This window comes from Indicator indicator, chromosome 24, assembly GCF_027791375.1.
Source record: "Indicator indicator isolate 239-I01 chromosome 24, UM_Iind_1.1, whole genome shotgun sequence".
Lineage (NCBI taxonomy): Eukaryota > Metazoa > Chordata > Aves > Piciformes > Indicatoridae > Indicator > Indicator indicator.
Window position 1 is genome coordinate 2,934,634 of NC_072033.1, and position 22,629 is coordinate 2,957,262.

General features: G+C 51.6%; 1 protein-coding gene across 1 annotated transcript in view; it reads right to left on the reverse strand.

Moving 5' to 3' along the window:
- The window catches only part of TOX2 (TOX high mobility group box family member 2), a 219,334-nt gene that overhangs the window by 29,018 nt on the left and 167,687 nt on the right, over positions 1–22,629 (reverse strand). The window contains exon 4 of the mRNA XM_054392010.1: positions 982–1,221. Within this exon, the coding sequence (XP_054247985.1) occupies positions 982–1,221 (240 nt within the window). The remainder of the gene's footprint in view (positions 1–981; positions 1,222–22,629) is intronic.

A 22,629-nucleotide genomic window follows, 5' to 3' on the forward strand; every position in this document is an offset into this window, starting at 1 on the left:
ACTTGAATCCTATCTATTCAACACTTCACATGCACTGCTCAATCTTTACAACAGGGTGCAGGTGGCTGACTGGGTCTGGCTGGGAAGTAAAAGAGCAAGGCTGGAAACTGGGGTGCTCCCAGTGGAGGCAGCACAGAATGAAGCTCCTATGGCTGAGTGCCTGGTGGACACTGGGCACTGTGCTCAGCATATGGGACCACAGAAGCCTCAGTGTGAGGCTGTGTAAAGACAAAGACCCCTGGAAAACCCTAGGGACATGCATCAAAGCTCTCAACACATTAACCATGCTCAGTGGAAGCTTGCACTCCAGGGAAGCTCCATTATCTTTATTTTATGTCAAAGGGAACACTAAATACACCAGAGGTTAAACATGGCAGAGAAGAAAACTGCTGCCAGTTGGCTGCTGCAGTCTATATCTCAGAATCCTTGAGGGCAGATTTAGATTGGAGATGAGGAGGAAATTCTTTCCAGTGAGGGTGGGGAGACAGTGGAACAGGTTGCCCAGGGAGGTTGTGGATGCTCCCTCCCTGGAGGTGGTTCAAGGCCAGGTTGGATGAAGCCTTGAGCAAGCTGGGCTGGTGGGAGGTGTCCCTGCCCATGGCAGAGGGGATGGAACTGGATGATCTTGGAGGTCCCTTCCAACCCAACCCATTCTGTGATCCTATGAGGATATGAGAGCCACAAAGGTAATTAGAGAGCTGAAGCACCTCCTGCATGAGGACAGGATGAGAGAGCTGGTGTGGTTCAGCCTGGAGAAGAGAAGGCTCCAGGGGACCTTCTAGTGGCCTTCCTGCAGGATCACACAATCCTAGAGTGTTTTGGTAGGAAGAAACCTTTAAAGATCATCCAGTCCAACCCCACTGCAGTCAGCAGTGGGAAAGAAAGACCAAAAGCCTGGCTCCTATTCAGCACAACGCATCCCCCAGTGAAAGCCAGCAGCTGCTGCTGGGTGTCTGTGAGGAGAGGAGCGACCCCACGTACCTTATAGTGTGACTCTGTCTCCTCTTCCTGAGTAGAGCTGGAGGGAGATGGTGTAGCAGACTTACTTCCTGGGGGTGATGGAGACCCGTGGGCAACACTGCTCCTCATGCCCATCTGAGAAATCAGCTGTGACTGGCTGAGGGCACTCATGGGGCCAGCTAACATCCCAGGGCGATTGATCAGGGGCACTTGACGGTTGGACTCGTAGGATGTGGCCTCCGAGTGGACCATCTCCTGGATCTGAGTTAGGAGAACACAGAACCACAGAATCATCAACCAGCTTGGAAGAGACCTCCAAGACCATCCAGTCCAACCAATCACCCAACACCATCTAATCAACCAGACCATGGCACCAGGTGCCTCATCCAGGCTTTTCTTAAACACCTCCAGGGATGTTGTCTCCACCCCCTCCCTGGGCAGCACATCCCAATGGCCAAGCTCTCTTTCTGGGAAGAACTTCTTTCTAAGACCAAGCCTAAACTTCCCAAGAGCCCAACCCCCACATGGCTACAACCTCCCTTCAGGGAGTTGTAGACAGCAATGAGGTCTCCCCTGAGCCTCCTCTTCTCCAGGCTGAACACCCCCAGCTCCCTCAGCCTCTCCTCACAGGGCTGTGCTCCAGACCCCTCCTCAGCTTTGTTGCCCTTCTCTGGACACTTTCCAGCATCTCAACATCTCTCTTGAACTGAGGAGCCCAGAACTGGACACAGCACTCAAGGTGTGGCCTGACCAGAGCTGAGCACAGGGGCAGAAGGACTTCCCTGCTCCTGCTGGCCACACTGCTCCTGATCCAGGCATCCTATCCTGATTCAGAACATCACTTTGTTATCACAAGATGCCTTCAGTTAGCTATTATCCTGTCAAATCACTTGCAGGTGAACTTTCATTGACTGATTGGGAGTTATTCTCCACGCCTGGGAGAGTCTTCCTTGTGCCCCCTTCCAGACAAGACCTGAGGACCACGCAAGCAGGGCTCTGCTCCTGCCATTGCCCTGCACCACACCATGCCCTGGGCACCACACCATGACCTGAGCACCACACCATGCCTTGAGCACCACACCATGCCTTGAGCACCACAGCATGCCCTGAGCACCACAGCATGACCTGAGCACCACACCATGCCCTGAGCACCACAGCATGCCCTGAGCACCACAGCATGCCCTGAGCACCACACCATGCCCTGGGCACCACAGCACGCCCTGAGCACCACACCATGCCCTGAGCACCACACCATGCCCTGGGCACCACAACATGCCCTGGGCACCACACCATGCCCTGAGCACCACACCATGCCCTGGGCACCACACCATGCCCTGGGCACCACAACATGCCCTGGGCACCACACCATGCCCTGGGCACCACACCATGCCCTGAGCACCACAACAAGCCCTGGGCACCACACCATGCCCTGGGCAGCACACCATGCCCTGAGCACCACACCACACCATGCCCTGAGCACCACACCATGCCCTGGGCACCACACCATGCCTTGAGCACCACACCATGCCCTGAGCTCCACACCATACCCTGAGCACCACAGCATGCCCTGAGCACCACACCATGCCCTGAGCACCACACCATGCCCTGAGCACCACACCATGCCCTGAGCACCACAGCATGCCCTGAGCACCACACCATGCCCTGGGCACCACACCATGCCCTGAGCACCACACCATGCCCTGAGCACCACAGCATGCCCTGAGCACCACACCACAGCATGCCCTGAGCACCACAGCATGCCCTGGGCACCACACCATGCCCTGAGCACCACACCATGCCCTGAGATGGCCCCCAGTGCGTGAGGGCAAGCTCTGCTGGTGGCTACCACCTCACTGCAACTCCACTTGGAGATGACTCTTCCAATTTGACAATGCTGCAATCAGTTCCAATCCCACTCAAAGTGAATGTAGCAGAAAAAGAACCAGTCCAGACAAGGGCAAAGACAATTATGGGCTGCCTGCTCAGATTTGCCAGTGAGGGAGGGAACCAGAAGCAATGTATGAAGGAGGAGGCTATATGACAGAGTTGTCCCTCCAGATTAAGAGCTTCCTAAGAGCTATTTGTGTGTTCTCACAACATGAGAGCAAAGGGGCATCTGATGGGACTGAAAGGTCAGGTGGCTGCAGGGACACATGGATGTGGCACAGGCCACCAGCAGAAGCACTGCCTCCTGGGGCTGCTGAGCCCCCCACTCTTGAAAGGTTCAACAGGAAAGTGAAACAGAGAGAGATGGCTGATCAGGAGTGCAAACAGCAATGTCCTGTGGAGCAGATATCCCCCCAAAGGTCAAGTGGTTGGGTCAGGCATAAGCAGCAACAACCTCCTGTCCTGGCCAAGGAGGGAAGGTGAATGGGATGGAGACAAACCCAACCTTGCTGTAGCTGTGTGGAAAGTTTTGGGGCTGCCCTGCTGGCTGCCCAGCCAGGATCCCATTTCCAACCTCTATCGTTTTCCCTGAAGAGCTCCACCTTCACCCATCCCAGCAGCAGGGCTCAGCCCCACCACAGCCCTGTGGGCAGAGCCAAGCTGCCTCCTTCCCCACAGAATCACAGCAACAGTCAGGTTGGAAAAGAGCCTCAGCATCACCAAGTCCAGCCCAGAACCCAGAACAAGGCTCACCCCTAAACCCTGTCCCCAAGCACCACATCCTAACCACCTTGAAACACAGCCAGGCTTGGGGACTCCACCACCTCCCTGGGCAGCACATTCCAATGTCTGACCACTCTTGATTGAAAAAATGTTTCCTTCTGTGCAGTCTAAACCTCCCCAGTGGCAGCTTGAGGCCATCCCCTCTTGTTCTATCACTAATTACCTGTGAGAAGAGGCCAGCACCAGCCTCATCCAGCCCCTGAGGAAGGCAGTGGGAGGCAGAGTAAGCCCTGCCTGCAATGTTTCCCAGCCTTTTCCTATTAATCTGAAGAATGTTAACATGAGTTTAAAGACCCTGGCTTGCTTTATTAACACTCTTCATTTCTGATAAGCCTGCTGAGGTGCAGTCTCTCCTTCCCAGGGAGCACTGCCAGCTCCATTAGCAGCACACGCAGAAAGAAACCCAAGGAAGACCTTCAAGGGCTCAGTAGGCTTCACAGGGGAATAAATCCAAATGCAAAATCAGATTGACTGCTGCAGGTCAGGAATCAAGAGCTTTACACAGGACCTGACAGCATGTTTTGCTCTCTTTCAGGTTCTCCATCAGCAGAGGAACGTGTGGCAGGGGAAGAGGCTTCTGAGATCTGCTCCTTTCCTCTATGAATGATGAAGTGCAGGCATTTAATTCACAGACTCACACACTGCATCTGCTTGGAAGGGACCCTTAAAAGTCATCCAACCCCCCTCCCTGCAGTGTGCAGGGACATCTCCAACTAGATGAGGCTACCCAGGGCCACATTAAGTCTGATCTTGCATGTTTCCAGGGCTTCAACCACATCCCTGGGCAGCCTGTTCCACTATTTCACCACCCTCACTGAAGAACTTCCTCCTAATGTCCAACCTAAATCTACCCTGCTCCGGTTTAAACCTCCTGCATTCCAACTGAATCATAGAATGGTCTGGGATGGAAGGGATCTCCAAAGGTCATTCAGTCCAACCCCCTCTGCAGTCATCAGGGGCATCCTCAAGCAGATCAGCTTGCCCAGAGCCCTTTTGAGCCTCATCTTGAACACCTCCAGGGTTGGGGCTTCAACCTCCTCCCTGGGCAACCTGTTGCAGTGTTCCAGCACCCTCATGGTAAAGACTGAGGCTGACTTAGAGGCCAAGCTGATTTGCTCCCCTCCCCCTTGCTGGCTGCAAGGAAACAGCAGCTCACAGAGGCAGCAGCCTCGGCTGTGCCCCATCGTGGAGCTGAGGGAACTCACTGCTGCTTGAACTGTGGCAAGATTTAGGTCTCCTTAAAACCTGCCTTATTGCAGAGGTCTGGCCTCTCCTCACCACGTGCTGCTGGCCAGAAACACATCATAGAATTCCTGAATCCCAGCATGGTCAGGGTTGGAAGGGACCTCTGGGGATCATCCAGTTCAAACCTCAAAACCACAGCAGGTTCGCAATGTCCAGCTGGGTTTGGAGTCTCTCCAGAGGAGAGTCCACAACCTCTCTGGGCAGCCTGCTCTGGAACTCCAGCACCCTCCCAGCAAAGAAGTTTCTCCTCATGTTCAGGTGGAGCCTCCTGTGACACTGGGAAAGTGGATGCTGCAGGCAAGCAGGATGGGGATGGACAGCAGGCTTGGGCTGCTGTGTCAGAGAGGTAATTTTTGCACTTGGAATCGAATTTGAAAACATCATGGGAAGGGTCAGGGGGAGCCTGTAAGGTGAGGAGATAGAGCAGCACTCATCCAGCACATGAGCTGCAAGATCCTTCCCAAATGCCAGTGAAAAAGGTGCTGGATCCAGCACTTTGGTCACAACAACCCCAAGCAACACTGCAGGCCTGGGGAAGAGAAGCTGGAAAGCAGCCTGCTGGAAAAGGACCCGGGAGTGCTGGTGGATGGCCAGCTGAAGGTGAGCCAGTGTGTGCCCAGGTGGCCAAGAATACCAGTGGCATCCTGGTCTGGATCAAAACAGTGTCCCTGTACTCAGCCCTGGTGAGTCCAGAGTTCAGTTCTGGGTGCCAGAGTACAGGAAAACCATTGAGGTCCTGGAGGTGTCCAGAAAAGAGCGAAGAGGCTGGAAAGGGGTTTGGAGGGCATCATATGAGGAGCAGCTGAGGGAGCTGGGCTTGTTTGGTCTGGAGAAGAGGGTGCTGAGGGGTGACCTCATTGCTCTCTCCAACTCCCTGAAAGGAGTGAGGCTGTTGGTCTACCCTCCCAAGTAACCACAGCAGAGCAAGAGGAGATGGGTGTAAGTTGTGCCAGAGGAGCTTTAGGTTAAATACTAGGAAAAAATTCTTTGCTGCAAGAGTGGTCAGGGATTGGAACAGGCTGCCCAGGGAGGTGGGGGAGTCCCCATCCCTGGAGGTGTTCAAGAAGCTGTAGATGTGGTGCTTCAGGACATAGGTTAGTGGCCATGGTAGTTGGGTTATGGTTGGATTCAATGACCATAGCTGGGTTGGGAAGGGTTGCAAAGCCCTGTAGATGTGGTGCTGAGGGACTTGGTTTAGAGGTGACCTGGCAGTGCTGGGTTAATGGTTGGACTTGGTGATCTTAAAGGTTTGTCTCAAGCAAAACAATTCTTAAGACCCTGCAAACACTGAGCCATTCCAGGGCCCTTTGCTGTGCACCCAAAGTAGATGATACCTCCCCCCCACCTCACCCCAGGAAACACCTAAGGAAGGAGAGAGCCAGGAGCAGGATCCAGGAGCAGCTGCCCTGCAGCAAAAGGCCTAATTAGGTGAGCAAATGATGAATGAGATTGTGACAACTGCAAACCAAACTGACAGAAGGTAATGAATGCAATGTTCCCCCTCTGAAAGTAACCAACCTCTTCTGCCAGGGCACACTGATCCTGTGGGATGCAGCCCCAGCTGTGGGGTCACCAGGGCTGCACCAACTCCCTTCACCTCCACAAAGCATTCAGCCCTCCACAGAGCCTGAGAGAAGCACTCCTGGAACTAAATAACCACCCATCAGCTCCCAAAGATGGGTCAGATCTTTGTCTCCAGGTCAGCTCCTGTCTTCAGGTCAGCTCCTGTCTTCAGGTCAGATCCCATTTCCATGTTGGGTATTCAGCTTGAGCTCGCTGCATGATGCTGCAAAAGCTCAGCAGGAGAGGCTGGACAGGAGCCAGCAGTGGGCACTTGCAGCCCAGAAGGCCAGTGGCAGCCTGGGCTGCATCAAAAGCAGCGTGGCCAGAGATGGAGAGAGGGGATCCTGCCCCTCTGCTCTGCTCTGCTCTGCTGTGGGGAGACCTCATCTGCAGTGCTGTGTCCCCCTATGGGGCTCCCATAAGACAGATATGGATGTGCTGGAGAAGGTCCAGAGGAGGCCACAAAGATGATCAGAGGGCTGGAGCACCTTTCCTATGGGACAGGCTGAAAGAATTGGGGCTGTTCAGCCTGGAGAAGAGAAGGCTCCCAGGAGACCTTAGAGCTGCAGTTCAATATCTGAAGGGGGCTGCAGGAAGGCTGAGAAGGGACTGTTTAGAAGGGCTTGGAGTGACAGGATGAGGGACAGTGGTTTGAAAGTGGAGCAGGGGAGGTTTAGGTTGGACATCAGGAGGAAGCTTTGTACAGTGAGGGTGATGAGACACTGGAAGAGGTTTCCCAGGGATGCATTTGAGGCCCCATCCCTGGAGACATTCAAGACCAGACACAATCAGCCTGATCTAGCTGGAGGTGTCCCTGCTGCCTGCAGGGGGGTTGGCCCAGATGACCTTTGAGGGTCCCTTCCAACCCAACGCAACCTGTGAAGCTTTGTGACTCTGTGCCATGTTTCCAGCCTCTACTGAGAAGATATTTTGCATCTCAGAGGATACATGAATGAAATGTGATGTAGTCAGAGCTAAAGTAATTAAGTGCATCTTACTTTGCAGATTCCCAAAGGCTGTGCTAACTCAAAGACAGCTTCTTTTTTTTCCCTTTCCCCCCCACAATATTATTATTTTTTTTTTTTAATGAATATGCATATCAGGCCTACAGCCTGCTCCAGCTAATCCTAAGAAGGAGAGAAAAACAAGCTGACAAATAGCACATGCTCCATGCTCCTTGTTTTTGGGGACAAGGATAGTCCAGTGTGAATAACAAAACACCACCAAGGAAGAGCCTAGGATCCAGACCTGGATGCTCTGCTAGGAAAGATCACACTTGGAAATGTGTCAAGATGAGCTTCAGCTTAACTGCCCACCCCCCCCAGATTCCTAGGTAAAAAGCAGCTTTTTCCAGCAAGAAGGGCTACAGCATCAGCCAGAAGACCTGGGGCTCATGTCCCAGGCTTGGGTAGGGACAACTGTTGTCATTGAATGTCCTCTCCTACAAAATCCTAATGCCCAACAGAAGCCTTGAGGCAGTTCCCATCCCCTGTAACCAGGTTCTGCCTTCAGCTGCTGGGATTTTTCTCGTCCTCTCCCTGCTTCCCTTGGTCTCAGCCACACCTTGAAGATGTCACCCTTGTTTGGTTGGCAGAAGAGCACAATCAGCAGCTCTGTGATATTCCCCCACAGTGTGGTTTGCCCTTCCTGCATACATGGAGCAGTGGTGCTCCAAGCTGCTCCAGCCCCAGTGGCTGCCAGCTGGGCTGTGATCCTGGTGGGATCTGTGCCAAAGCCCTTGCAGATGTTACCCAGCAAGACAGGAAGAAATTTGGCTGGAGCTTGTTGTGTGGTGTTAACTGACCCCTGCTTACACCACAGCCTCCAAGCTACAGAGGAGCTGTGTGAAGCAGGATAGCCCAGGCCAGGGGGAGCATGCAGACAGTGCAGCCCCAGCCCAGGGGCATGGCGCCATGCACCAGTGAGACCTGCACATGGGAACCACCAGGCTTCCCTGTGGAGAAGGACTTGGGGATGCTGGGGGGTGAAAAGCTTGAGATGAGCTGGAATTGTGTACTGCCAACCCAGCCCCAGCTGTGTTCTGGGCTGATCCCCAGCAGTGTGGGCAGCAGGGGCAGGAAGGGGATTCTGCCCCTCTGCTGTGCTCTGCTGAGACCCCTCCTGCAGTGCTGGAGCAGCTCTGGAGTCCACAGCACAGCCAGGGACCTGTTGGAGCAGGGTCAGAAGAGGCCACAGTAATGATGAGAGAGCTGGAAGCACTCTGCTGTGAGGCCAGGCTGAGAGAGTTGTGGTTGTTCAGCCTGGAGAAGAGAAGGCTCCAGGAAGACCTTCTGGTGGCCTTGCAATGCATAAAGGGACAAAGAAGAAAGCTGGGGACAGACTTTTGAGCAGGGTCTGTTGTGACAGGACAAGGGGTGATGTTTTGAAACTAAAAGAGGGAGAGTCAGACTGGAGAGAAGAAATGTTTGACTCTGAGGGTGGTGAGAGCCTGTCCCAGGCTGCCCAGAGAGCTGGGCACCATTCCAGGTGAGGTTGTTTGGGGCTGTGAGCAACCTGCTCTGCTTGCAGCTGTCCCTGCTGACTGCAGGGGGTTGGACTGGGTGATCTTTTAAGGTCCCTTCTAACTCAACCCAATCTGTGATTTGCTGATTCCTAACTCAAGGCTTTGGCTGTGTGTGGATCAGATGAACTTTGAAGGTCCATTCCCACCCAACCCAGTCTATAATTCTGTAACTGCCACCCTTCCTCAGGTGAGGTGAGCTCACACCAGATCTGCTGGAGCCTTCCCAAGAGGAGCAGCAATTCCAGAGGCTGCTACAGGCTTTTCTCTCCTTGGGTTTGTCCCTGAGAACAAGCCCATTACAATCACGATCAACCAGGGAGAGAAATTATCTGCTAAACAGCTTTGAAGCAAAGTTTTCCCAGCAGGCTTTTTCTGCATTGAAGTTGAAATGTAAACGCATCACCATCCCTGAAATGCTTAAAGATGATTTACTTAAAAAAAAAAAAAAAAAAGAGCAGGAGAGGAGAGAGAGAGAGAAAGAAGCTGATAAGAAAATATATCCCCAATTACCAACCCCTCCTCTGCCCTGATTTGTAACTGCTCCTAATAAACTTTCATGGTCTCTGTAAAATGCTTTAGTGCAGTGACAAATTTCTGCTGGAATCTGAGATGTCTTGTTCAGAGTAATAGTGATCTCACACAGGTGCCCAGCTGCTATTGTAAAACCAGTAAGCATTTAATTGAAACAAATGACTATAATAATAGTACATTATCCCTGCAGGCTCATAGCCATAACAGTTTTAATTATTGAGTTAAGAGTCAAACTAATTTATCCTTTAAAGTAACAGCCACATCTCTGCTTCCACTGATCATCCTGTTAGGGAGAGGGAGGGGAATGGTAGGGAAAGGATTTACAAAAGGAAGCAATTTTCTTTTTGTAGGGGCAGGGGGGAATTTGTCATGGAATCACAGAATCATCTTGGTTGGAAAAGATCTTTTAAGATCAAGTCCAACCCTTCTCTAACTCTACCAAGGCTGCTGCTACACCATGGCCCCCAGCACCACAGCTCTGCCTCTTTGAAACACCTCCAAGGACAGGAATTCCACCACCTCCCTGGGCAGCCTGTGCCACTGTTTGAGAACCCTTTCAGGGAAGAAGTTTCTTCTAAAATCCAACCCAAACTTCCCCTGGTACAGCTTGAGGCCACTCCAAGTCCATGCAACTTTCAGGCTGATTTCTGCTCAGGACACACACTGTGTTTTGTGCCTTTCCTTCAGTTGCCTTTCACAGATTGCCTCAGGTTGGAAGGGACCCTCAAAGGTCATCTTGGCCAACCCCCCTGCGGTCAGCAGGGACACCTCCAGCTAGATCAGGCTGCCCAGGGCCACATCAGGGCTGATCTTGAACTGCTCCATGGACAGAGCATCAAACCACATCCCTGGACAACTCCTTCCAGCATCTCACTGCTCTCACTGTACAGAACTTCCTCCTGATGTCCAACCTTGATCTCCCCTGCTCCAGTTTCAAACCATTGCCTCTTGTCCTATCACCACAAATCCTTTTGAACAGTCCCTCCCCTGCCTTCCTGTAGGTCTCCTTCAGGTACTGAACTGTAGTTCTAAGGTCTCCCTGGAGCATTCTCTTCTCCAAGCTGAATGGCCCCTCCAGGGATGGGGTTCCATCCCCTCCGTGGGCTGCCTTGTCCAGTGCTTGAGAACCCTTTCAGAGAAGAAGTTTCTTCTAATCTCCAACCTAAACCTTCCTTGGTGCAACTTGAGGCCATTTCCTCTGTTCCTGTCACTTGTTACTAGGGACAAGTGACCAACAGCCACATCATATGGCAGAGGCTTTCTTCTGGCTTTCCCAGCCATGGTTGTCACTCCCCAGGACAAGTCTCCCTTCCCAGATGCTCCTGGTCCCCAGAGGAACCAAGCACCTCTCTGCCAGCTCCTGGGCATCTACCATCCCCATCATGCTGCCATGGGGTGGCTTTGCTGGCCCAGCAGCAGCACAGGAGCCCAGGAAAACTGGTGGTGGGGTTTGGGGGAGGTGGAATTTGTTTGGAGCTGTATTGGAATTGCAGCACTTCTTCATCAAGCACAGGAAAAAGAATGGTTTTATAGATTCAAGTCTGCAAACGTGATCTGAAGAAGCATCTCTGACGTCAGAGGCAGGCAGCAAAGAGAAAATATCCTAGAGCAGGTCACACAGGAACACATCCAGGCAGGTGTTGAATATCTCCAGAGAGGGAGACTCCACAACCCCCCTGGGCAGCCTCTTCCAGTCTTCTGTCACCCTCACAGGGAAAATTTTTTTTCCTCCTGTTTCCATGGAACTTCCTCTGCCTCAGCTTCCACCACTGCCCCTTGTGCTGTCCTTGGGCATCCCCCAGCAGAGCCTGGCTCCAGCCTCTGGGCACTCCCCCTGCACATCTTTATCCCCAGCAATGAGGTCACCCTCAGGCTCCTCCTCTCCAAGCTACAGAGCCCTCAGCTCCCTCAGGCTCTCCTCCTAAGGAAGCTATTCCATTCCCTTAACCAAGGAAGGAGAGAACCTTTCTGTGCTGAAGGGACACTCCATCATTTTTGTGGCTCTGTGCTGGACTCTCTCAAGCAGTTTCCTGAGGTCCTTCTTGACCTGAGGGGCCCAGAACTGGACACAATACTCCAGATGTGGCCTCAGCAGGGCAGAGTAGAGGAGGAGGAGAACATCTCTCAACCTATTAACCACAGCTCTTCTCCTCCACCCCAGGATACCATTGACCCTCTTGGCCACCTTGGCACATTGCTGGCTCATGCTCAAGCTTCCATCCACCAGGACCCCCAGGTCCTCCTTGTGCTATAAAAGCTCTGCATCCACCTTCTGCTGCTTGCCTGCTCACTGCATCACCTACAAACACCCCTGGCAAGTGTTCAGTGCTTTCTTTGGCACAAGTATGCTGAACAGTGACAGGCTGATCCTCCAGCCTGGTGGAACATTGATTCTGCATCATTCAGCTTCCTTGACACACTTTGTGCTTCCAAGTCAAATGTCTTGCAGATGTCTAAGTGTATAATGTTAACACTGGTACCTTGCTCACCCAAACCTGCAATCTCATCTAAAAAGAGCTCAAGCTAGTCTGACAAGATTTGCTTTCCATCAGCCCACCTTGACTGGCATTAATTATATCACCTCCCCTTAATTCTTTATTAATTGAGGCCTGGATCTGCCACTCCATTATTTTTGCTGAGGACTGCTGACAGAGTGACAGGTCTGTAATTACCTGGGCTGTTCTGTTTCCCTTTTTAAATATTTGCACATTAGCTCTTTTCTAGTCCTCCAGAGCTTCCCCAATATTCCAAGAATTGCTCGAGAGCAGCATTAGCAGTGCTGAGAGCTCCTCAGTCGGTCAGTTCAAGCTGTGTGCATGACTTGAGCAGACACAGAACCACAGAACCACAGAACCATAGAACATTAGAGGTTCACAGTCTCACAGTCTCACAGTATATCAGAGGTTGGAAGGGATCTCAAGAGGTCATCAGGTCCAACCCCACTGCCAGAGCAGCATCACCCAGGGGAGTCTGCACAGGAATGCATCCAGGTGGGGTTGGAAAGGCTCCAGAGAAGGAGACTCCACAACCTCCCTGGGCAGCCTGCTCCAGGGCTCTGTCACCCTCACTGTGAAGTTTCTCCTCATGTTGAGCTGAAATCTTCTCTGTTCCAGTTTGAACCCATTGTTCCTTGGCTTATCACTGTGCACCACCCAAAAGAGCCTGGCCCCCTCCCCTTGACACCCACCCCTCAGCTATTGAGAGACATTGATCAGATCCCTCTCAGCCTTCTCTTCTCCAGACTAACCACCCCCAGGGCTCTCAGTCTCTCTTCACAGGGGAGATGCTCAAGTCCCCAAATCATCCTCCTGGCTCTCCCTTGGACTCCCTCCAGCAGGTCTCTGTCACTCTTGAACTGGGGAGCCCAAAACTGGACACAGCACTCCAGGTGTGGGCTCAGCAGGACAGAGTAGAGGGGAAGGAGAACCTCCCTAGACCTGCAGACCTGTACTAGCAGAAGCAGATCCCCTATGGGGAGGGGGGGTTTGATCTGCTTCTGCTACTACATAGGTTGCTCAATGTCTTTTTCAGCCCTGACCACCTCTGCCTGCTCTTTTTCCCTCCAGAGAAGCTCCCTGCAGTGGCAGCCCCAGTGCCTATGGGCAGGGAAGGCAGGACCAAGGAATGGGTTTGGAAAGCACCTGTTGCCAAGTGGAATTCAGTGTTTGGACAGGCTGTGATCTTGTGTTACCATACCCTGCTATTATGGAGGAAAGAATCCTCCAGACACAATTAACTTGTCATCACAAAGAGAAAGCTCTGTGGCTCCAGGGTGCTGCAAAGGAGGACAGAGAGCAAGCCTGGCAAGTGGGAGATTGTTCTCATTGGTGTTCTGAAAGGGCACAGCCAAAAGGAGCAGTGGTACAACCTCTTTTCCCCCAGGGATCAGTATTGGGCCTCATCCTGTTTAAAATCTTTATTGATGATCTGGATGAGGAGATAGAGTCCACCATTAGTAAGTTTGCAGAGGACACCAAGCTGGGAGCAGGAGTTGATCTGTTGGATTGTAGGAGGGCTCTGCAGAGGGACCTGGACAGGCTGGACAGATGGGCAGAGTCCAACATGATGGCATTCAACAAATCCAAGTGCTGGGTGCTGCACTTTGGCCACAACAACCCCATGCAGAGCTACAGGCTGGGGTCAGAGTGGCTGGAGAGCAGCCAGGTGGAAAGGGACCTGGGGGTACTGGTTGACAGCAGCTGAACATGAGCCAGCAGTGTGCCCAGGTGGCCAAGAGAGCCAATGGCATCCTGGCCTGCATCAGGAATAGTGTGGCCAGCAGGAGCAGGGAAGTCATCCTGCACTGTGCTCAGCACTGGTCAGGCCACACCTTGAGTAAAAAACCAAACCAAACCAAACCAAACCAAACCAAACCAAACCAAACCAAACCAAACCAAACCAAACCAACTGTCTACAACTCCCTGAAGGGAGGTTGTAGCCAGGAGGGGGTTGGGCTCTTCTCCCAGGCAACCAGCACCAGAACAAGAGGACACAGTCTCAAGCTGTGCCAGGGGAAGTTTAGGCTGGAGGTGAGGAGAAAGTTCTTTATGGAGAGAGTTGTTAGATGCTGGAATGTGCTGCCCAGGGAGGTGGTGGAGTCACCATCCCTGGAGGTGTTCAAGAGGGGATTGGATGTGGCACTTGGTGACATGGTTTAGTGGTCATGAGGTCTTGGGTGACAGGTTGGACTTTGATGATCCTTGAGGTCTTTTCCAACCTTATTGATTCTGTGTGATTCTCTCACTACAGCCTTCTGTCAGCAAGAGCCTTATTGTGACTTGGACAGCAAAGATGTCCACAGAGATCCCAGATCTGGTGACTTCCACTCCCACTGGATGCCAGCCAGGCAGGGGTCCCACTTTAATGAGTGCTTCCCCCTCTCTTGGGCTCGTGGGGTTATGACACAGGTTGCAAAAGGTCATGGTTTTAAAGCACCTTGAGATGTCAAAAGACAAACCCAAGCTCCTTGGCCCTGTCCTGCTTCTCAGCACTACTGCAGACCTGCACCCCTAGCTGGGATGCTACTTCTTAAGGAGAAGACCAAAGTATTGTAAGGTCTTGGCCCATCCTGAGTCCTGAATCTCACCAGCTGTGTGATGATGGAGAAACAAACATTTTGCCTCTTCACCAGGTGCAGCTCTGAGTCTTAGAAGATGACTCAAGCTTAGAAGCTGTGTCCAGGGAGATGTTAGGTTATGGCTGGACTTGATGATCTTAAGGTCTATCCCAACCAGGTGAATCATAGAGTTGTTTCAACTGGGAAAGACCTCTAAGGTCATGGTGTAAGGTCATGACATAACACCACCCTGGCCACTAAACCATGTCCCACAGTGCCATGGCCACACCTTCCTAGAACACCTCCAGGGATGGGGACTCCACCACCTCCCTGGGCAGCCTCTGCCAATCCCTGACCACTCTCGCAGCAAAGAAATTTTTCCTCATCTCCAACCTAACCCTCCCCTGCCACAATTTCAGGCCATTTCCTCTCTTTCTATCACCTGACACTAGGGAGAAGAGCCCAACCCCCACCTCACTGCAACCTCCTTGCAGGGAGCTGTAGAGAGCAATGAGGATTCTCTGACGCACGAAGAACGCAACCGTTGCATCTATTCCTACAGGGAGCAGGGGAGGGTCATCACGTGTCCCTTATCCAAACCCACTCCCCAGTGATCAAGAATGACCAAAAACAGGCCAGGAGAAGGTAAAGAAAACCTTGGACTGGGGATTTGTCTGGGGGACGAGCAGGCTGGGAAGCAGCAGGGCTGCTGCGTGCACGCTCCGTCGGCGCTGCTGCAGCGCTCTGCTGGAGAGCAGCCTGTAAATAACGTTTTCAATAAAGCCCATTTTGGGGTAAGTACATTATTTTATGGATAAAGAACAAGCCTGATAATGCACTGAACATGTTTGCAAATAATCTGTTCCATTAATTTCCAGCTTGTTTCCTGAATACATTATTGGAAGCGGGTTTGTGAAACCCATTGGCAGATGAAGGCAAGCGCTGCTCATCCAGCCATAGCACGGCCCCCAGAACTGGGGCCAGCACTGCCCTGTACCACCCAGCAGGAGGGAATTAAACAGCACCAGGCCCTGAGCCCCACCACTGACTCATGGAGGGGTATAAACCTCAATAGAATTGTCACATCCCCTTTGTGAGTGGTGGTGAGAGGAGGAAAGCAACTGAGAACCAGCTGCAAAGGGGGAAAGAAGCAAAGGGGGTGGATGAGAAGGACCTGCAGGAGTAGGGATTGAGGGGGCCAAGATGGTCCTGGGAGTGGGAAAGGGTCTGCACTGGCCCTGAAACCTCAGTGTAATTGTCACATCCCCTTTGTGAGTGGTGGTGAGAGGAGGAGAGCAACTGAGAACCGGCTGCAAAGGGGAAAAGAAGCAAAAATTGTGGATGAGAAGGACCTGCAGGAGTAGGGATTGAGGGGGCCAAGATGGTCCTGGGAGTGGGGAAGGGTCTGCACTGGCCCTGAAATCCACCCAGAAGGATTTTCTACCCCAGATTGCTGTCTCCATGCTCAGCACAGGTGGAAGGGCAGACAAGCTGCCTGGGGGAGTACTTTTGTTGCATTAGGTGGGTCTCATGGTGAGGCAATCCCCATGGGGAGCAAGGGGAGAAGTCCCTTCAGCAGCAGACATAAGGTTTGCTTTAATTTCTGGCTTCCCAAAAATACTGGTAGGGAGCTGGGTTCAGAAGCCAATGCTGAAACCTTCTGTGACAGTAAGTGTCTTTACTGCAGTAGGACTTGCCAAGGCAGGATCACACTGAACCCTTCCCCATCCTGCTCACATGGGAGAGCACCCTGGGGGCCTCCTAGCCACATGGCTTTGCATTGCTTGGTGGCAGCTGTGGAGCATGTGGAACTCAGCCCATCCCCAGCCTGGCAGAGGGGCAAGAAGCTTCACTTTTGAGGAAGAGGAAGCTGGGCCACGTGGGGACTTTGGAATCCTGGTGTTTGCTTCCCAGGGTAGCCAGGGGAGAAAAATTCACCTTGGAAAGAGTACCTCCAGCTCTGAGACTTCACTGTACCCCCAAATCTTCTATCCCTCCTTCCACCCATGGGCTGGACCTGCAGCCACATTGGCCCCACCATCTCCCACAGAATTTCTTGGAGCCTCTCTGTGAGCTCTGGTAGCTTACTGAAGCCTTTTTGCACTGTCCAGCTGACTGTGGCTTATGTCCCTCCCGATTCTTCTCAGATGTTTGAGGTACTGCATTCACATACAGCCAAAGACTCAGCTGGCCTCCAAGTTTTATTGCATGGAGCATTAAAAGAGGAGAAGAAGGAGAAGGAGGAAAAATGAAGTAATTTTAGGACACAACAGGAAAATGGGAAGACTACAGAGAAAAATCACACCCCTGGGACTAACCTCTCTGAATTTTAATTGATGGTTTTTGATTGCCAAGCTTGAAAGCCAACTTCTCAAGTTCTCAACCATAAGAAATGGCTACAGCACTAGAGAGAGTTGGGTTCCCTGGTGCTGCTACCACATCTACACACAAACCACAACCCTTCCCCTCCACATCTGCCCTGCTCTGCCCCCTTTTTGCCCCCAACTTCTGCATCCCTCCCACTCCAGACCTCTAACAAGTGTTCCATGAGTCTCCTGTTACCAGGAACAGCAGCACCCAGGGAAGAAGGATGGTTCTGCAGCCAAGTATTTGTTAGGCAACAGCTTGAGTTTCAAATCCCAGTCCTGCCAGAGCAACCTGAGAGTGGGAACTGAATCTTCTGCACACCAGTTCTCTGCCAACAACATGATGATCACAGCAGCTACCTGCTCTGCAGAGGGGAACCTCTGAGAGCTGCCAGGTGTGCAGTCACCTTGTGGCATCATGCAAACTCTTAGCAGAAGGCACAGTTTACTTTCTCCTTATTGATAAAGTATGGCAAATGCTGAACACTTTCGAGGTGCCAAGATCCCAAATAACTCTGTATGTACACAACTGACTGCCAGAGGGAAGAGAAAGGAGAAACTTGAGCACTGATTGAGAGCAGTCTTGAGGAGAAGGACTTGGGGGTGGTTGATGAAAAACTCCCCCTGAGCCAGCTACGAGCACTTGCAGCCCAGCAGGCAGCTGTGTGCTGGGCTGCATCAACAGCAGTGAGAGCAGCAGGACAGGGAGGGGATCCTGCCCTCTGCTCTGATGAGACCCCCACCTGGAGCACTGTGTGCAGTTGTGGTGCCCCCAGCACAAGAAAGACCTGGAACTGTTGGAGAGGGTCCAGAGGAAACCACAAAGATGATCAGAGGGCTGGAGAACCTCCCCTGTGGGGTCAGGCTGAGAGAGTTTGCGTTGTTCAGCCAGAAGAAGAGAAGGCTCCAAGGAGACTTTAGAGCAGCCTTCCAGTACCTGAAGGGGAGCCTACAAGAAAGCTGGACATTTACAAGAGTTTGGAGTGAGAGGATGAGAGGCAATGGATTTGAGCTGGAAGAACGGAGACTGAGACTGGAGATTAGGAAGAAATTCTTTCCAGTGAGTGTGGTGAGACACTGGAAGAGGTTGCCCAGGGAGGCTGTGGATGCCTCCTCCCTGGGGGTGTTCAAGACCTTGAGCAACCTGGTGTGGTGGAAGGTGTCTGTGCTCATGGCAGGGAGACTGGAACTGGATGATCTTCAAGGTCCCTTCCAACTCAAACCATTCTAGGAGTCTCTGATTATTAATCACACAACCATGATTCTATGATTCCTGCCACAAGAGCCAGGTGCTGCACCTTCTGCCCTGACCCCTGACACCAACAAGCCCTTCTCCTTTCTGAACTAGCTAATGGCACTGCAGATGCTATTTCAAGGCAACCCCCTCCCCTCCATAACTGCAGACCTACAGCCAGGCAACTCTAGCAAGTGCTTACCTAGGTTCCAGCAGCCACATTAACCTGAGCTGCTGTGCTGCTTGCACTGTGCCACACAGTTCATTAGATTAGCAGCATCTCCATCCTTTTGGGGCATCCTCCTGATGGATAACAGACACCTCAGAGATCCATTTATTTCCTTCTAGACACCCAGTTTCAGGAGGTGAAATCTGCCATAGGAAATGAGGTTTGGGTCTGCCCAAGACTGGATTGCCACAAACAAGTGTTCCCACTGCCAGTCTTTATTTAACCTCAGTAAGGAGGGGCATCCAGGACATCAAAACCACTTCCTTCCCTCCCCAAAACACATAAGTCCCCAAGTGGAAAGTCAAGAGTAACACACAGCCCCATTAAAGGCTTGATTTTTTCCACAGGGATTACATGCTGGCACCAGGGAGCTTGATCAATTGAGTCTTGAGGTTCAATCAATAAGTGTCACCAACAACATACTGCAGGAGAGCTCTGCTGTCCATTTATCAAGCTAAATAACTCCAGTCACCCAAAACACAGAGCCACTAAACCAGCAATTCAGTTCTAAGAGGGAGTCTGAATGTTTCCCTCTGCTCTGCTGCTGGCTCCTGGGACAGCCCTGGGTGTTTTTGTTTTTTTTTTTTTTGGATGCTCCTGAGGGAGCTGAAGGAGCTTCCACCTCAGTTAGCAGGCACATGCCCCTCAGTGTGGAGCTGTTGGTTTGATAGACCTGGCAGGGCTGGAAGGCAGCAGAGAACCCTTCAGTGAGGCTCCTTAAAAAAGTGATCACGGTGCTGTCTTACACATTGTGCCACCAAAACATTTTGGCTGCTGTGCCTTGCATTTGCATCTCCATCTGATCAGACATCAAGGACACATGCCAAGGGAATTGTTTACATTCCAGATCAGATCACATATCCCAGAGATCTCATTAACCTGCTGACCTGGAATTAAACAAAACCACCTGGAAAGGAAGCACCATCCTCCCCCAAAAGACATCCCAGCCAAGCTTTGAGCACGGGCAGCTTCACGTAGGTGTAAGGATCTGTTTTCCCTGGAATGCTTCCCAGCTTCTCTCTGTTCAGAGTTTGAGCACAAGTTCTCAGGTTCCTCAAAAGCAAAGCTAGAGCTGTCTCTGTATGTACCAAGAAGCTTTACAAACAGCAGAGCAGAGGCAGTGGCTTAGGGGAATGAGGGGGAGGAGAAAGCATGGCAAGGGACAGGGCTGGGCTGGCCCCTGGATGGATGATAGTCTCTCTCTGAACTCCTTTGCCTTCCCAAAGGGAAGAGAAAGGGAAGAAGGGAGAGAGATTGATGGGCAGGGATGCCTTGGGGAGGAGCAGTGAGGTGATGGAGACCCTCACCTCAGGACACAAGAACTTCAGAGCAACTCATGGTGACATCAGCAGTCGGCAAATCCTCCCACTGGGATAAACTCCTTGGCTTTTGGTCTCCTTCATCCACTTGCCAATGAGATGACCCCCACACAACAGGAGGACAGTGACATTAGTCCCTGAGTAAAGCAGGAGGGCTTTGTCCTGTACATGAGAATGGCCTGCCCAGGGAGTTTGCTCAGGTAAACCTCTTGGTTTGTCTGGAAATAAAGCAAAGGCTGCTCTCAAGAGTTAGGGTGGGCTGGTGACTGGGTGAGTGATAAAGTCTCTCTGTGAACCCCTCTGCCTTCCCAAAAGGGAAGAGGAAGGGAAGAAGGGAGAGAGACTGATGGGCTGGGAAAGAAACTAAACCATCTGGGATGGAAATGAGAACAACCCAATGGAACAGGGACAAAGAGGCACAAACCAATATGGAACCCAACTCCTGGTGGTAATGATGGTACCACCAACCTGGGGCAGGCACTGGGCAAGTCCCAGAATGGACTCAGCTGCAGATGGGAACCAGATTCAGGAGCTGGACTCAGGAACTGGATTCAGGAGCACACAGATTGGGATTGAAGGCAGAAGGGACAGAGTCCTCCTGGGACACCAGCCAGTGAAGGAGAGGCTTGACCCTGGTGATCCCTCAGCTTGATCCTGAAGATGCCATCCACGGGCTGCAATCCCTTGTTGGTCAGTTGAGGATCACCTGTCCTGTCTTCCCTGCATGCACCACCTCTCACTGACTGCACTCCAAGTTGGGGCACAAGCTGTGGCAGTGCCCTTGGTGTGCCCAGAAGCAAGTTTTAGCCAGAGCCTTTCTGCAGCCCAACCCTTGGCAGTGACTCTCCCCATCAGCATTCTCCCTGATAGAAGCAGCCCCTGACTGTGCAAACTTGTCCTGAACTTCAGAAAGTGCCTCACTGAGCTGGGGATTCAAATCCCTGGAAGTGTTTCAGACCTGGCTGGATGAGGCTTTGAGCAACCTGGTCTAGTTGAGGTGTCCCTGCCCATGTCAGGGGGGTCAGAACTGGATGATCTGGAAGGTCCCTTCCAACTCAATCCATTCTGTGATTCTGTGCTCTTGGCAGAAAGGGTTACTTTTCAATGGAAAACTAATGCATGGAATTCTCAATTAACACGTGGGATAATTAAAACCATCTTTCCAATGAATTTATTATAGGATATACAAAGCTAATTATAAATTCTCTGTTGCTTAATCCCTTGCAGTTTGCTAATGCAGCGTTGAAATCTCTTTGGCCACACTTGTTTAAATTATTCATTAGACACAGCAACAGTTGTGAACTGTAATTTAAATTGGCACCTCATGAATATTCAATCAGCACCATAAACACTGGAATGTTTTACTGTGCACTGCTGGAGAGTTGGGGCTGGGGCTGGTGTTGACAGGTTTTTATTAACTCTTTAGAAAGGTGTTACCTGTTTATGATGCTGATTACAAGGAGAGTAAAAAGTCCCACTCATAAATATTTGTGGCCTTGTCTTGAGAGAGACAATGTAATTAGGCAGAGCTTCAGAAGTCATAATTAATAGCAGGCAGATATCCTTCCCCTCCTGCTTGCCTCTCAACACAGAGGGACTGGCACGCTTTGCACAGCCTGGCACACGTAGCCTTGGCACTGCCCTGGCCAAATTCAAGGGGTATCCCCAGGGATGCTCCAACTGGCACCCCCCAGCCCAGAGAACTGCTGCTGAGCTGACACCCCAGCCTGCCACCCACGCTCTGCTTTAGCTCCCAGTGCACAAGAGACAGAATCAAAGGATCATGGAATGGCAAGGGTTGGAAGGGACCTCCAGAGATCATCACCCAACCTGGCTGCCAAAGCAGGGTCACCTAGGGCAGGTCACACAGGAACACATCCAGGTGGGGTTTGAAAGCCTCCAGAGAAGGAGACTTCACAGTCTCTCTGGGCAGCGTGGGCCAGGGCTCCACCATCCTCACACCAAGGAAGTTTTTCTCCATGTGGAAGTGGAAATTCCCAGGTTCCAGTTTGTATCCATTGCCCTTTGTCCTATCACAGGACACCATTGAAAGGAAACTGGCCCCTTCTTGACAGCCACCTTCAGGAATTTGTAAATATCATAGAATCAAAGGTTGGAAAAGACCTTTAAATTCCCCTCTCATCCCTCTCTTCTCCAGGCTAAACAGCCCCAGGTCTCTCAGCCCTTCCTCATCAGATAATCCCTTTCAATCCTTTCATCAATCTTGTAGCCTCCAGGCTCTCTCTAGTATTTCCCTGTCCCTCTTGAAATGGGAGCTCAAAAGTGGACACAATACTCCAGATGTGTGTGTATATATATATATATATATATATATATGTATAATAGAGATAGAAATAGAGATGTGAATATTCCTTGGTGGCCTGAAGCCTTTGGCCCACTAAAATCAGGACATAGAAATCAGATGGAAATAAAATCCCTGAGGGCAGCCTGCAGTGACTTTAGAGGCTTTTACTGGGGCATTTTTAGCAGCAGCAGCACTAAAACCACCTCTTGAGCAGCTCTACCTCAGTGTGCTTTGCTGTTTTCAAGTTGAATCTTTCTGTTTAAAAGTGAGATCCTGCTCTGAAAAGAGGCTGTGAAAACAGCACTGTGGGACTCAGCGTCTGCAGCTCTTCAGCAGCACCAAGGAGCGCTGCTTTAGTTCAAAAATTAAAGTATTTCCCCCAACCAGCTGCCATCCATGCAAACAGGGATGGTGATGAGGAACTGAAGGTGTCAGAGCCTTGGCAGCAGAGACCTAGCATCAGCCAGGGCTGTGGAGTACTCCCAGGGATGTGGGAAGAAGCTGGGAACCCCCTGGTGCTCAAACAGAGCCTGGTGTGCAGTGGGACCTTCACCTGCACAGGTCTGAGTGGCTTGGAACAGAACTGATTCTGTTCAGGGATTTGACTCCTCAGCTCAGTCTTTGCTC